Source organism: Arachis hypogaea, chromosome 5 (assembly GCF_003086295.3).
Source record: "Arachis hypogaea cultivar Tifrunner chromosome 5, arahy.Tifrunner.gnm2.J5K5, whole genome shotgun sequence".
NCBI lineage: Eukaryota > Viridiplantae > Streptophyta > Magnoliopsida > Fabales > Fabaceae > Arachis > Arachis hypogaea.
In genome coordinates this window covers 5,692,627-5,706,979 of record NC_092040.1, presented here as the reverse complement: position 1 = coordinate 5,706,979, position 14,353 = coordinate 5,692,627, and the positions used below count along the sequence as shown (strand labels likewise).

General features: G+C 35.1%; 3 protein-coding genes across 4 annotated transcripts; 2 read left to right on the top strand and 1 right to left on the bottom strand.

Moving 5' to 3' along the window:
* The first annotated feature begins 2,872 nt into the window (after positions 1–2,872).
* LOC112800415 (protein NRT1/ PTR FAMILY 7.3-like) lies at positions 2,873–8,156 on the top strand. Of its 2 annotated transcripts, none has more exons than XM_025842681.3 (5): positions 2,873–3,023; positions 3,112–3,232; positions 5,735–5,952; positions 6,051–6,613; positions 6,836–8,156. In XM_025842681.3, exons 1-5 carry the CDS (start codon positions 3,003–3,005, stop codon positions 7,704–7,706), a joined length of 1,794 nt encoding a protein of 597 aa, XP_025698466.1. In that variant the 5' UTR covers positions 2,873–3,002; the 3' UTR covers positions 7,707–8,156. The 2 variants fall into 2 exon arrangements, with proteins under 2 accessions (XP_025698466.1, XP_025698467.1); XM_025842682.3 differs by having other exon boundaries at positions 2,880–3,023; positions 3,118–3,232.
* On the bottom strand, positions 8,149–12,234 carry LOC112800416 (pyruvate kinase isozyme G, chloroplastic-like). The gene is made up of 12 exons (XM_025842683.3): positions 12,019–12,234; positions 11,645–11,935; positions 11,406–11,571; positions 11,190–11,324; positions 10,984–11,094; positions 10,762–10,850; positions 10,513–10,575; positions 9,963–10,138; positions 9,475–9,577; positions 9,165–9,313; positions 8,614–8,722; positions 8,149–8,521 (listed from the first exon to the last, which is right to left on the bottom strand). The coding sequence occupies exons 1-12, from the start codon at positions 12,208–12,210 to the stop codon at positions 8,408–8,410; spliced, it is 1,698 nt and encodes a 565-aa protein (XP_025698468.1). The 5' UTR covers positions 12,211–12,234; the 3' UTR covers positions 8,149–8,407.
* Positions 12,235–12,298: 64 nt separating this feature from the next.
* Positions 12,299–13,917, top strand: LOC112800417 (uncharacterized). The gene has a single exon (XM_025842684.2). It carries the CDS (start codon positions 12,299–12,301, stop codon positions 13,613–13,615), a length of 1,317 nt encoding a protein of 438 aa, XP_025698469.1. The 3' UTR covers positions 13,616–13,917.
* Positions 13,918–14,353: the final 436 nt, after the last annotated feature.

Sequence of the window (14,353 nt, the reverse complement as noted above, 5' to 3'; positions counted from 1 at the left end):
CATTGCATGTGCCATATCCTTGTATATTGTTGTGGTTACTTGACGGCCATATATACTTTTGTTAACAAGAATAATTTTCTTTATTTATATTTTAAACGTGAATATGTTAGTGGATACAATTAGGGAAAGACTCAATATTTATTATTTGTGATAAATATTTATTTATTCAATAAGGATTTCAACACAAAATGTGGATTTAGATGGTAAAAAATCATTCTTCTATTCGTAATATGAATATATGATCAAGCAAGTGATGCAATCAATTATACATTATATATCAATAAAGTTTTATTAAGTAAATAATTTAGTAAAATATATATCAATTTAGCAGGCAAGATATTACTCTATCGTGGATTGAGTTTTTTTTAGGAGTTTATCGTTAATTAATGAATAGTTATATATATAAAATGAAATTCAAACTCCTAAATTTTGTTTATTAGACAAATAAAATGACAACTCAATCTAGTTAATAGTTCTTTAATTTACGATAAGGGTGTATATCGGATTGGGTGAAAATTGAGTTTGCATTGATCTGGATCTGACTTTAAATAATGACTTTCAATCTATTTTTGAGATTCTTATTCAATCATAAATCCAACGAAATCACACTACTTTCAGATCATACTAAAATCGGATCTCAATCGAGTAAAGTCCGAATCTTAATAAATTTTATGTCAAAAAATTATGATTCACTCATTTATAAAGAAGAAAAAAAATACTTATTCTAAAAGAAGCTGACAATCATACTTAAACTTGAATTTGTCTATATTCTAATTTCATGCTTCTTTGATCTATTTCTTAATTCAACAAATATGATTAAAAATAAAATAATAAACTTATAATTAATATAACATAATATTAAAATTAATTTAAAATATATATACATTTTTTAGTCTCTCCAAGATGCACATGGATCGGGTGAAGCCGAATTCACCTTGACTTAAACTCAATCTTAAATAATAACCGGACCTATTTTTAAGCTTCTTATTCAATCTTAATCCAGTAAATTCACACTAAATTAATCTCAAAATATTTGAATCTAAAGCATATCTTCAAACCAAATCGAATCATGTACACCTCTAATTTACGAGGTGTCAAATAAGGTCCCAACAGCTTGAGGGGATATCGATTATTAGGTCAACATATATTCATATATAATCAATTTTCAATATTATGCTCAATCGGTGCTATGCATTATTGTTCCCCACTAGGGGAAGAAATAACTTCCAATTCTAAACCCCTTAGCTTGTTTAATTTTTGTCGAGGAATTTAATAATTAAGCATATATATGCCGAATATTGGAATCATATCCCTATAATAATAGAGCTAAAGATATTACAACAAACAAAATCATAGCAGAAAAATGTGATTATACATATATATGTATGTTTATTATTTATTCTCGGGAATATTGCACTATTCATCCATTTTATTGTGATTCTTGTGAGCTCACTCTAAGTAAGCACATACATCTCACACACACACATAATATATATATTATTCGTATTAGGCATGTAAGCTACAAACGGATAAATAATATTAACCCTAGATACCTGGAATAATACAAATAACCATTAGAATTTTTTTTCTTTTATTTTGTGGTGGAAAAAATTTGTTTAATTAAATATATATGACAAACTTGCTAGATCAATATTCGCATGAAATATATTCTCTTGGTTTGATTATTATTCCATACTCCTTGAATTTATATTGCACCAGATACTTATTAATGATGTTTATATGTATGGTTAATTAATGAGTACATCAAGCTTCAAATTAAAAATGTGAAAATGAAGCTGTTGAAAACTATCAAGAATATCAAATTAGCGAACATATGCATCCTACATCACAATTCTGAATTCTCTCACCTACTAGCTTGCATCATGATTTGATTATTATGGAGAAGATATAAAGAGAATGACCGATGAATAAAAATGAAAAGAAAAATTAAAGATGGTGTATTTTTTGTGTTTTTCACTATATAGACCAAGAACTTATTAATTAAGAAAATAATAAATCAATCCCCTGTGTATATATATATCAAAACCAAATAAATTTCATCTCCAATTCTCCATTGATAGGTTTTATTATCGGTTGGTTGGTTCACATTTTTTTCAATTATATATATATAGACCTAGCTAGGTTAGGGATAATGCAAGATCATGTCAACATATTTTATTCTTAAAAAAAAATTGAAAGAAGACGTTACATCAAGTACTAAAATTATCATAACTTAGTATTTCTATTGGGGCATGAAAACAAAAATAATTTGTCTAATTGCAAATCAGATAAAAAAAGTTTACGGAGTTTTGGATGATTATATATTGATAATATTATGAAGACAATATTTAAATTTGTTTTAATATAACATCCATAATTTTATAATATTATATTTATTATATTTAAAAGGTTTAATTATTCTATTGGTCTCTATAATTTTGCAAAATTTTCAATTAGGTCCCGATACTTTTTTTTCTTTTAATTGGGTTTCTGCACTAATTTTTTTCAATTAGGTCCCTCTTGGTAGTAATTAGAAACCCAATTAAACAAAAAATTGGTGCAGAGACTCAAATAAAAAGAAAAAAATGTAGAGACTCAATTGAAAAAAAATGGTACAGATATCCAATTAAAAAAAAGTATAAAAACTTAATTAAAAATTTTACAAAATTATAAAAACTAACAGAATAATTAAACCTATTTAAAATTATACATATTATTTTAACAAATAATTTTAGACCGTTTGAACCAAATTTTTTTATTGTTATATGTTCCATGTGATTGTGTAGAGTGGATGTCCCCACTGTATCACAACACGAAATCTGGGCCGTCCATGAGATCCATACTTCCCCTATTTATAGCATCACACTCTTTCATTTTCTTATGTAACATTACTACAATCAACTAATACCATACCTTCCTCCCTGCCCCCTCACTCTTCATTCCCCTGCATTTTTTTTTTAATCAAACTAAACTTGTTTGTGATCATCATATCAATCATATCAATGGCTTGCTTAGAGTTAGAGGTGAGTCTAAGTTTCATATAGAAAAAGCATAACATTATTTCAATTGATTCTTAAGAAACTTAATTAAAAGGTGTGTCTATATATTAAGGGAAAGTTGAATGATGATGAGGAGCAAGAAGAATTGACTCTTGATGGGAGTGTGGATTTGCATGGCCGTCCTGCTATCAGAACCAAATCTGGAACATGGCTTGCTGGAATTATCATTCTCTGTAAGCTTCACATTTATTTCATTATTTCTTCTTAATTAATTACTATTATTTAATTTGTTGAGAGGTAAATAATAATTAAAAAGCTACTTCCGACACATACAGTATAGTACACATGCAAATACAAATACATAACACGTATATGATAATAGTTTGTGATAAACGGATAAACCTTTATGCATATATAGATGAAGATACTTTTATATAAAGAGATCTTTATTTAAAAATGATAATTAAGATGATATATATTATGTTAGTAGTTTAATTAAATATGTTAAAATTTTTTAACAACTTTCAACTCATATAATTATGTTTATGTTTAGTTTAGTAAGAAAAGATGATAGTTGAAATATTAGTACATATTATATTAATTTAATTAAATATATTATAGATATGTTATCAGAAAATAAACAAGGGCTTAAGTGATCTTATCAGTTAGTGATAAGTACACTGTACTGAACATACTCATCATGGATGAGGAAGAGGATGAATGCAAAATCCAAAAGAACGTAACTGAGGGGGAGCGTGAGGCGAAGGAAGAAAGAGTAGTGATGTATTAAGTTAATTGATGGAGGCTTTTGTCTCCACGCTAAGTTTATGTGTTATTATAAACGATACAAATTAAAATAAGAGCAATACCATGAGTATGTTACTGACACGTAACCTTTGCCTGTCACCACGACTTTGCATGGGTTGTGTCCTTGCCACGTGTCTCGATGCATATGTGCACACTTATATTAGAAGCATACTCGAAAGGAGCACGTGAGTAACACTCAGATTATTATTACTATAGTGGCTAAGTAGTTTTGCTTTTTTATATAAGCCGTCCTTCTATATATCTACATGCAAGGATTCAAGGAAAATTGGCACAGGTCACAATCCTGCAACTAATGAATCCTAATTTTGGGTTAATTTTTACATTTTTTTTTTTACAATTGCTATTGCACGTCAGAAATCATTGCCTCTTGGGTTTATATTGATACTTTAATAAAATTGAATATTTATACAGATTTTAAATATATGATTCTTTTTTATTATATACCATTAGATAATAATGTAGAGAGACAAATCAATTAGGTACCTATGCCGGCAATTAATGTTCAAAATGATTTTTGGGTTTAGAAAATAGAAAGATTATGCACAAACGTGTTCTACTAGGAACAAGGTGACACATTCGTCGTCCACGACAGAAAGTAGGTTCATGAATCATAATATGAATATAACTTATAAAAGCACATATATCTTTTTGTAAAAGAAATTATTTCTTTTCACAAAACCAGCCTTCGAAGTGTTATATCGTCCATGAAGCGGTGAAGCCATTCATCACTAAGAACAAAGGCATGAGACTGCGTTTGGTTATAGATATAGGATATTAAATTATGAATATAAAAATATAAAATTATGTTTAGTAAATAAAATAAAAATAGAGATATTATATTTAAAAATATTAAATTAATATATTTTATATTTATTTTAACAAAAAATATAAATATATTAATAAAAAATATATTTTATTTTTTTATTATTTTTATCAAATTTTTATAATTATATTTTTATTATTATATATATATTTAAATTTTTTGTATAAAAAATAAAAATAAATTAAATTTTTATAATTTATTTTAATTTATTATCAAACAAAATATAAAAATTTTAATTTTTGTACTTCTAATTTTTGTATTTTATTTTTAGTGTTTTGTTTTGTCTTTAAAATCCAATGCAACCTAAAAGTGTCTGCTCTATAAAGACGAACCCTATATAACCCAAAATTATTATTATTTTATTATAATAAAATAATGTAATTTCTAATATACATTAACATGTTTGGCGGTGCTATATAATGCTTTATTGGTGGCAATGCAATAATCCTAGGAAAAGCTGATAGAGGTGCTAATGTGTTATCACAGTTGTTCTTGATCCATTTTAGAATAAGATTTCACGTGCACAGGATCAACTTCCCTGTTGCTATATACTGATGTGAAGTGATTCACGTTTCAGGAATCTTTACACATCATTTTCCACCATCTGTGAAGGGTCCTCACTCCAGTTGATTATTTATAACACACACTTTCAAATAACTATTAATTAAGTGAAACACTGAAACAGAACATCTAAATGGAGACAAAAATAAAAGTAATATCACTTTGGATTGAAATGTTAAAAAAAAAAATTAAAATAGAAGTGATAAACATGAATGTCAACTCAAAGTACAATTAATATTTAGAAAATCATGGTAAGGCATAACGATGTTATCTAAAAATGGGAAAGAAAAAAAAAACAATTTATATGTGCTGTGCAGGCTTTAATTATCAAAAGGAACTTCAGCTATTAGTGATCTTAAGTGATTTGATTCACTGCCTTTGTAGAAGTCCGTCGCTTTCGTGATAAGTTACACGAGAATCGAGGATACTGCCATAGATACTTATCATGAGTTTATATAATGCATGTACATAAGCATATAATTTGAAGGAATATGACCGTGACTGAGATTGTTGTATGTATCAGTGAACCAAGGTCTGGCAACCCTTGCATTCTTTGGAGTTGGAGTGAACCTGGTGCTGTTCCTGACAAGGGTGGTAGGACAAAACAATGCTGAAGCAGCAAACAATGTGAGCAAGTGGACTGGGACTGTTTACATCTTCTCTCTCGTGGGTGCTTTCCTAAGTGATTCTTACTGGGGAAGATACAAAACTTGTGCTGTTTTTCAAGTCATCTTTGTACTCGTAAGTATACCTACAAACTCTCTCTTGTTTTTCCTCTTCCTAGATATTAGTACATTCCTTGATCACAAAAAGAAAAATCTTCTTCTGGCTTGTTATAGGGTCTATCATCCTTATCCCTATCATCATACCTCTTCTTGGTTAAGCCTAAAGGTTGTGGGAATGAATTGGTTCAATGTGGGAAACATTCAAGGTTGGAGATGGGGATGTTCTACCTTTCAATCTATCTCATCGCCCTGGGCAATGGAGGCTATCAACCCAATATTGCCACATTTGGGGCAGATCAGTTTGATGAGGAGCACTCAAAGGAGGGTCCCTCAAAGGTGGCATTTTTTAGCTATTTCTACCTGGCTTTGAACCTTGGCTCCCTCTTCTCAAACACCATTCTAGGCTATTTTGAAGATGAAGGAATGTGGGCACTTGGGTTCTGGGTATCTGCAGGCTCTGCCTTAGCCGCACTTATTTTGTTCCTTGTAGGCACACCAAGGTATAGGCACTTCAAGCCCAGTGGCAACCCTCTCTCCAGATTTTGCCAAGTTCTTGTTGCTGCATCAAGGAAATGGAAAGTCCAAATGCCATCAAATGAAGAGGAGTTATATGATAAGCATACAATAGATTCTGCCACCAACAGCAACAGAAAGATTCTCTACACTCACGGGTTCAAGTAAGTAGTAGACTAGTACATTAGATACTATTGTTCATGGGTAGATGCTCATACTTTATACTTCGAATCTCCAAGTTTGCATGAATTCTTTTCCTGCATTCATGTAACCATTTTGCTAAGACCATGGCATAGGTTACTAAATAAAAAAGACTGTCAGTATGTCGTTCATGATTCTATTGAGAAATGACGATTTGATAAATTTGTCATTTCTCTGTATTGCAGGTTCTTGGATAGGGCAGCATATATATCCTCAAGAGATCTAGAGGACCAAAAGAATTCCCTTTACAACCCTTGGCACCTCTGTCCTATAAGTCAGGTTGAAGAAGTTAAATGCATACTGAGACTTCTTCCAATTTGGCTTTGCACCATAATATACTCAGTGGTTTTCACACAAATGGCTTCTCTTTTTGTGGAACAAGGTGCAGCCATGAAAACCACTATTTCTCATTTCAGAATACCACCGGCTAGCATGTCAAGCTTTGATATCCTCAGTGTAGCTGTCTTCATTTTCTTTTACCGTCGAGTTCTTGATCCGTTTGTGGGAAAACTTAAGAAGTCAGACTCTAAGGGTCTTACTGAACTTCAAAGAATGGGAGTCGGACTCGTCATAGCTGTACTAGCAATGGTTTCTGCCGGGTTAGTTGAATGCTATAGGCTTAGGTATGCCAAACCAGGATGCATCCACTGCAATGGCACAAGCTCTCTAAGCATCTTCTGGCAAATCCCTCAGTATGCATTTATAGGAGCTTCTGAAGTGTTTATGTATGTAGGCCAGTTAGAGTTCTTCAATGCTCAAACACCCGATGGCTTAAAGAGCTTTGGAAGTGCACTTTGCATGACATCCATCTCCCTTGGGAACTATGTCAGCAGCTTACTTGTAAGCATGGTTATGAAGATATCCACTGAGGATCACATGCCTGGGTGGATCCCTGGAAACCTCAACAGAGGCCACCTAGATAGGTTTTACTTTCTCTTAGCGGTCTTGACATCTATGGACTTGATCGCTTATATTGCATGTGCAAAGTGGTACAAGTGTATCCAACTGGAAGGGAAATGTGAAGAGCATGATGAGGCAAGTAGTTTCAAAGTCTAATTTTCCAGGGACATAATTCAAAGGCAATGGTAACAATATATGTTAATAAGAGAAAGAATGGAGAAACTAGTCTATATAACCTTGGTTATAGTTGCTACTTGCTACTGGAAGAAAAGTTTTGCTTGTTTGCAGTAAGAGAAGCCCTTCTAATCAGCACGCGAGTCTCCGACTCTAATACAATGGGAACTCGCTCTTTTATTGAACCCTACTGATTTTCAGTTCACTTTCTTGAAGCCATAGTTGTGTACAAACTAAACTTTTATGAGGCAATAGAGTGTTTTTGGGTCCTCAAAAGCTTCCCTTCTTTCTCATTTATATGTTCCATTGCTAAAGATGTAGTGACATGTATAATCTCAATTTTTGTCCTTAATGTCTGGAACTCGACTTTCAAACAATGGATAATCCACTAATTAAGGCAATAAAAAAGTTCAAAAGAGAGAAATTCCGTAAGGGCCTTCTAATACATTATAATTAGGCTAATTGAATGTACATGCATTATTTCAGGTTTGAACCATTTGGTACTGTACACAGCTCTTTCTAGATCATTTACAAAGAACAGAATAAAGCAACTTGTATTACTGGCTACAAATTTGACATATGCATAACCTATGATTCAAAGTAAACAGAACTAGATACAACTTACAAGATAGCCAAAACTTTTTGTCCAGTCTTGAGAACGAAAGAACCTGCAAAGAAAAATCTTATCCTTGAACCTTACGAACTTGTATGTGGTGCGTGGATTCCTCACGCCAGATTGGTTGTGCTCCACTTTGAACAAGGGTAACATGCTGTCCCTCGAGCAAATGACCCTTACTCTGAAACATGGAGATTTTTCAGCAACATTTGCAAGAAAACCTATCAATTATCATACATAAATGTGAGTGCAAATGATGGAGATATTCCTCACCAGGAGAAGCTTAATGGCTCTAGAGAAGGTCTCCTCTGCATCATTTGAAAATTGCATGAATATGGGCATGACCCCATGATAAAGTGCCAACCTCTGCTTAATCCGTTCTCTATGAATAACAGCAACCCCCCAAATACTCAATAAGTAGATAATTATTTTATCGGGGATTGAACAAGATTGATTGAACACTAAAAGAATATCATGGCAGATGAAAATTATACAAGATAAAACCTGGACCAAAATATTATCCTTATTTGTCATACAATGAAAATATGATATAACGCTTAGACTGAATGATATGTTCAGTACTTGAGAATTGAGATTGGGAAACAAGGATAGAGAGATGCTTGACCATTCTATTTTCAAAATCATTGAAAATTACTATCACTCCTGAAAGGACATCATGAATGCAACAGCAGAGTTCAACAAAAAATGAGCTCTGGTTATACGTATATATATGAAGTCCATATATTTTACCTATTTGAAATGGGGACAAAAAATTAAAATTAAATAAAGCAACATACACATGCTACTATTCTGTAATTACTCACTGATTTGTGAACGCAAAGATTGTCGAGTAAGGCCTATAATGGCTCAAAAGAATAGCCATGGATCCTGTTCTGGTAAAAACAATGATAGGAGCATTAAGAGTATTAGACATAGTTGTCGAGTGGAAAGCAAACATTTCTCCCATATGGCTCTGCAAAAAATTAAACATACATTAATTAAGAGTTAAGACTTTTGGACATGATTGATAAAATCTATAGCAATAAATCTTCTACAATATATGAAACTAAGCTCCAACTGTGCACACATAATTTACGAGGAGACTAATTTTTTTCCCCCGAAGAAAGCACATACTTTATGCGGACTTAAGTTTCCTGGATAAGCTTCACTATTCTGAATACTTGATTCAGTCCTTAAAGCCACCGAGTGCATAACTTTAACAGCTTTCAATGGATATCTGAAACAGCAGCAATCATCTTAAAACAGACATTATTAGACTAAAAATTTTGGACAACACAGGTACATCAAATGAAAAATGTTCAGCACAAAAGACAAAGAGCAATACCTTGTCATAAAATTTTAAAGACTTATGGGGGGAAAATCTTGATACAGAAAGGAGTTCTATAATATTTCCATAATCTACAAACATATAAACTGGATGAAAAGCATGGTTTTGTAGCCATCAAAGGTATTTTTCACATTCGAGGGCAGGGCTTAGCTTTTAGTATTGCCTTCCTAGTCTCTACAACCATTACACTTCACAAATGAATATTGAAATAAGTTCTAATAGCCAATCAAAAAAAATCAAGGAACCAAGATCAACAAAGGAATAGCACACTCACTTTCCATGAGCAGTTTCTCCAGAAAGCATGATGGCATCTGTACCTTCTCTTACAGCAATTGCAATGTCTGACACTTCTGCCCTTGTTGGTGTAGGATGAGCAATCATGCTTTCAAGCATATTTGTTGCCACAATAACCGGCTTTTGCATACCATGACATCTTCTTATGATATCCTCCTGTTTTATTGGCAAATAGGAATGAACAACATGGAAATCAGAAATAAACATAATCTTCACTTCCTAAATCAATAAAAAGAGAAAAATGTGGTCATTCTAGCAAAATATAGCCATATAGAACTTCCAAGCAGCAGCAGAAAGGCTTTCCTAATTGAAGCAAATGGCTAAAACTATTAGCATGAACAAACTGAAACTCGTAACACCTAGTGAAGTTGGTTTAATTTTATTAGGCTTTCCCACTTCCACTAAACACTGCATCTCTGAATAGATATATCATGCAACAAAGCAATAACTATTGTCATAGACAATATCCAGAAAAGCTAATGTACATCTCACAAACTTTGAGCAAAATGGCGTAAATATCATCTTTTTACCTGCAGTAAAGGAACTTCCTCAATTGGAAGTTCAGCTCCAAGGTCACCACGAGCAACCATGGCCTACAAAATAAAAATCATCGAAGATATTACACACACAAACAACATGGACAAAAAAAAAACAATAAATAAAAAGTGCAGGCAAATAAATGATCTCCAACATCACATAGATTTCAGTCCTTTTATCCGGAAGATATTATTAAAGATACGAAATCTCCACAATGGAAGTTCAGCCTTCAAGAAACAAACCCCATCTGAAGCTGAAAGTATTGAATGAAGATTTGGTATAGAATCCGCACTTTCAATTTTTACAATCACATGTATATCAGCATTATGACCTATACAAAAGGTTAAACAGTGATTTAGCTCATAAAGAGAAGCAATGCTACGCAGAGAAAGACAAAATGCATACACATAAATGCTCACACCTAGAGACAGGAGATAAGACAGGCAAGAAAAAGAAAAAATTACTTTTGAGGTAGTCTTTTAACTCATGAACCACTCTTGCATCCTTGACAAATGAGACAGCATAAAAGTCTACTTGATTGTCTACCCCAAACTTGATATCTTCCCAATCCTTCTCTGATGTTAAAGCACATGGCAAAGCAACATAAAATTTTGAAATGCATCCATCTTGTGAGTATCTACAAGTGAATAATAGAACAACTGAATTGTACCAGTTATGGAAGGAAGTGTTGCACTTTTTCCCCGGACATTCAAATGACGCCTAGATTTCAATTCTCCACCATCAATCACTTCACATTTAACAGAGTCATTTGTCTTTGACTTAACAGCAAGAGACATCATTCCCCCTAAAATTACAACCTGATGAGATCATAATCTTCTACGCAGTAACACTGACATATTGAAATAGGCAACCGGACTTGACTTACCATCAACGAGTAATATGTCTCCAACCTCAACATCATTGACAAAGTCATCATAATTGACACTGACAGTGTCTTCAGTGGAGACACCCCTCCTAATGGTGAAATTGAATGTTTGACCTTCCTTGAGTAAAATTGGCTGAGGTACATCCCCACTCCTAACTTCAGGACCCTGCTAACAAAAATCAGTTTGAGGGTTTGTTCCAAATTCAAAAACTAAATCCAATACACAAAAAAGCAATAACCTTGGTGTCAAGCATGATAGCTATAACATTGTCTTGAAACTGAGCATTGTATTCTTTAACGAAATCAATGGTCTTCTGGTGCGATGCATAGTCCCCATGGGACATATTCAATCGCGCCACGTTCATTCCAGTTTCGGCAAGCTTCCATATCATGTCACGGGAGCTGGTAGCGGGACCTATCGTGCACACTATCTTAGTTTTCCTGCGTGAATCGGAAGTCACCGCTCCCACGTGGACACCGTAATCAGCAGGGAGAACCTCAAAGGGAGAGTTTGACCTGTCGCTGTCTTCCTATTAAAAAAATAAATAAGTGGAAATGAATTAGTTGGTGATTTAGTAAGTGAATGAATGATTGAGAGGAATTGATTCGTAACAAGAGGTGGAAAGCCATTGGAGGAGGAAATTTGAGTGAAGCTCATTGATGCGGGTTGGTGGCAGAGTGGTCGCGATTTCCATATTGTTGGAGGCTTGGCGTGAAGGAGCACCACGTCGGCGATGTGTTTGGAAGAACACAGATCGGATTTGAAGACGGAGATGGAAGTTGAAAGATTAATAAAACTTCCCATTTGAATTTTGATGAGGAATTTGTGATTCAGTGAGCGAGTCAGAGAGGGAGAGGGATGGAACTTGGAAAGGTTGAAACCTGCTGAGAATATGCTGCGGTGTCAGTTTGTTACGAGAGGAAAAGTCTTCTTTGCCCCTGATACCAGATTCGTAACCGTAAGGCCCATACTCACCAACCTCATCATCTTTCTCAGTTTCTCTCTCCAACGGCACGGTGGTTGTGGTTCACCGTTAACTCTTTTGGTCTCAGCTCAGTCAACCATGAAGCTGTCCCTCAAGTTTCAGGGTCAAGATGAAAACCACCACCACATGACGGCCAAGTTACCCATCACCATCTTCAACCACCCATTCCTTTCTACCATCACCGCCTCCTCCTCCGCAACCGCCTCGGGTTCCGACTTTTGCTTCTCGCTCTCCACCAACTTCCCGTCAGGCCCGTCCCTCAAGGTCTCTTACTTCCCCACCGCCACCTCCACCGCCACGGCTTCCCTCCCGTTCTCTCTTTCCCTGAAATCCGGGTTGGGGCTGATGGGGTGCCCTCGCCACTCCCCTCTGGTGTTCTCTGCCAGCTTCACCCTCTCCCCTTCCTACGCCCCTCTTCCCTCTTTCTTCCTCCACCTCAAGCCCCAATTCGGTCATTTCTCCCTCAACAAAACCGTCTTCTCCGATGCTATTCCCCCTCCCGAACCTACCAAACCCTATTTCGCCACTGCTTCCCTCGATCGTAATGGTTCTTCTTCCGGTTGGCAAGAGATGAAACTGGAGCCTTTTGGTGCCAGGGACAACAACAACCACAATGATCGTATTAATGATACCCCTGGAACTGTGTTTGTTCCTGAGAGTGAGAAGAGGAACAACAGAAACGGTGAACGACGCGGCGTTTCAGCTGGTGTTGCGGTTATGGCTAGGACAGTGATGCCTGTGACGAAGGGGCTTCTGTTGAATATGCGTTGGGGAGTGAACTTTCCAGAGGATTTGGGGTTGAAGATGCCGTATTTGACAGTAAACAAGATTGGGTTAGAGAGGGTTGTTGAGGAATCTAAGCAAGAGAATGAATATGATAAGAAGGGAAGGGATTTGCAGATGCTGAAGGAAATGTGTTTGTGGATGAAGAAGGACTTGGAGGATGCAGAGAAGGAGAATAGGGAGATGAAGCAGTTGTTGGATGAGATCAGAGTTAGAAGCAATGGTGGTGGTAACGGTGGGAGGAAGGTGTCGCATTCGCAGCATTCTAGTCCAGGGTCTAGCGAGTTTGAACGTTGGAGAAGCAAGAAGAGTGTTAGAGAATCTAACGAGAAGAAAGAACCACCATCACCGCCACCACCAAAACAGAGTGTAGCGAGTGATGTGGAATCTGAATTGCAGAAAGCCATACAAGCAGCCGCCGCAGCTGCTGCTTCCTCTTAGCAAGAAGGAGGTCATTTACTCATTTTTATTCTGAATTTGCAGTGCTTTCAATGTACATAAATTCTGAGCTTCTGTTTCTTATTTGATATCAACAATTGATAAAATGGTACTACTTCTATATGAACTCTGAAGTCTACAACAACTATCTCTTTGGGTTGATGGAAGGAGAGGTATGGACTGGAATGAAATACATTACCAAAACTTGCATTGTTTGGATTTGAAAATTTTGAGATGCAATGCAAATAGAGATGGATCGGGAGAGGAATTGAATGGAATAGTGATCTTTGATTTTCTTTTATTCATTTACTATCTTTGTTACATTACCAATTTAGGCAATTATATTTGAGGAATGCTAGAAGGTCAAATTTATTATTTAACTATTAATATTTAAAATTATGGGTTAAAAGTATATTTAAAAATGCTAGTCTTTGAGTATTGTTTCGGCCCGGCCCAATTGGCACGATGCTCCGGCTCGGATGGCCGACCCGACGAGCACGTCGAATCCGAATCAGAAGGCCAACCCGACATCTCCATCCCTCCAGCAAGACACCTGACAGCTGGGGGAAAGGAAACTTTCTGGAAGGTGGGTCTGCTCCTGTGGGATCCGTCCTAGACACAGAGTATATAGGGGAGGGCCCTACCCCTCCCCGAGGTACGTCACTACACCCTCACTCTTACTGCCATCTGTACGGATCCTAACATGAGCGTCAGAGTCCCTTTTGCAACCATCCACAGCTC

What these genes read in the sequence shown, in the direction of transcription:
- LOC112800416 (XM_025842683.3), bottom strand. Translation starts at nt 12,210, where the DNA reads ATGGGAAGTTTTATTAATCTTTCAACTTCCATCTCCGTCTTCAAATCC. An exon ending in AGACATATTACTCGTTGATG is followed by an intron (nt 11,325 to 11,405) that starts GTAAGTCAAGTC and finishes TTGTAATTTTAG; the next exon opens with GGGGAATGATGTCTCTTGCT. An exon ending in AACACTTCCTTCCATAACTG is followed by an intron (nt 11,095 to 11,189) that starts GTACAATTCAGT and finishes CTTTAACATCAG; the next exon opens with AGAAGGATTGGGAAGATATC.
- LOC112800417 (XM_025842684.2), top strand. Translation starts at nt 12,299, where the DNA reads ATGCTGCGGTGTCAGTTTGTTACGAGAGGAAAAGTCTTCTTTGCCCCT.
- LOC112800415 (XM_025842681.3), top strand. Translation starts at nt 3,003, where the DNA reads ATGGCTTGCTTAGAGTTAGAG. An exon ending in TTCAAGTCATCTTTGTACTC is followed by an intron (nt 5,953 to 6,050) that starts GTAAGTATACCT and finishes GGCTTGTTATAG; the next exon opens with GGTCTATCATCCTTATCCCT. An exon ending in CTCTACACTCACGGGTTCAA is followed by an intron (nt 6,614 to 6,835) that starts GTAAGTAGTAGA and finishes TCTGTATTGCAG; the next exon opens with GTTCTTGGATAGGGCAGCAT.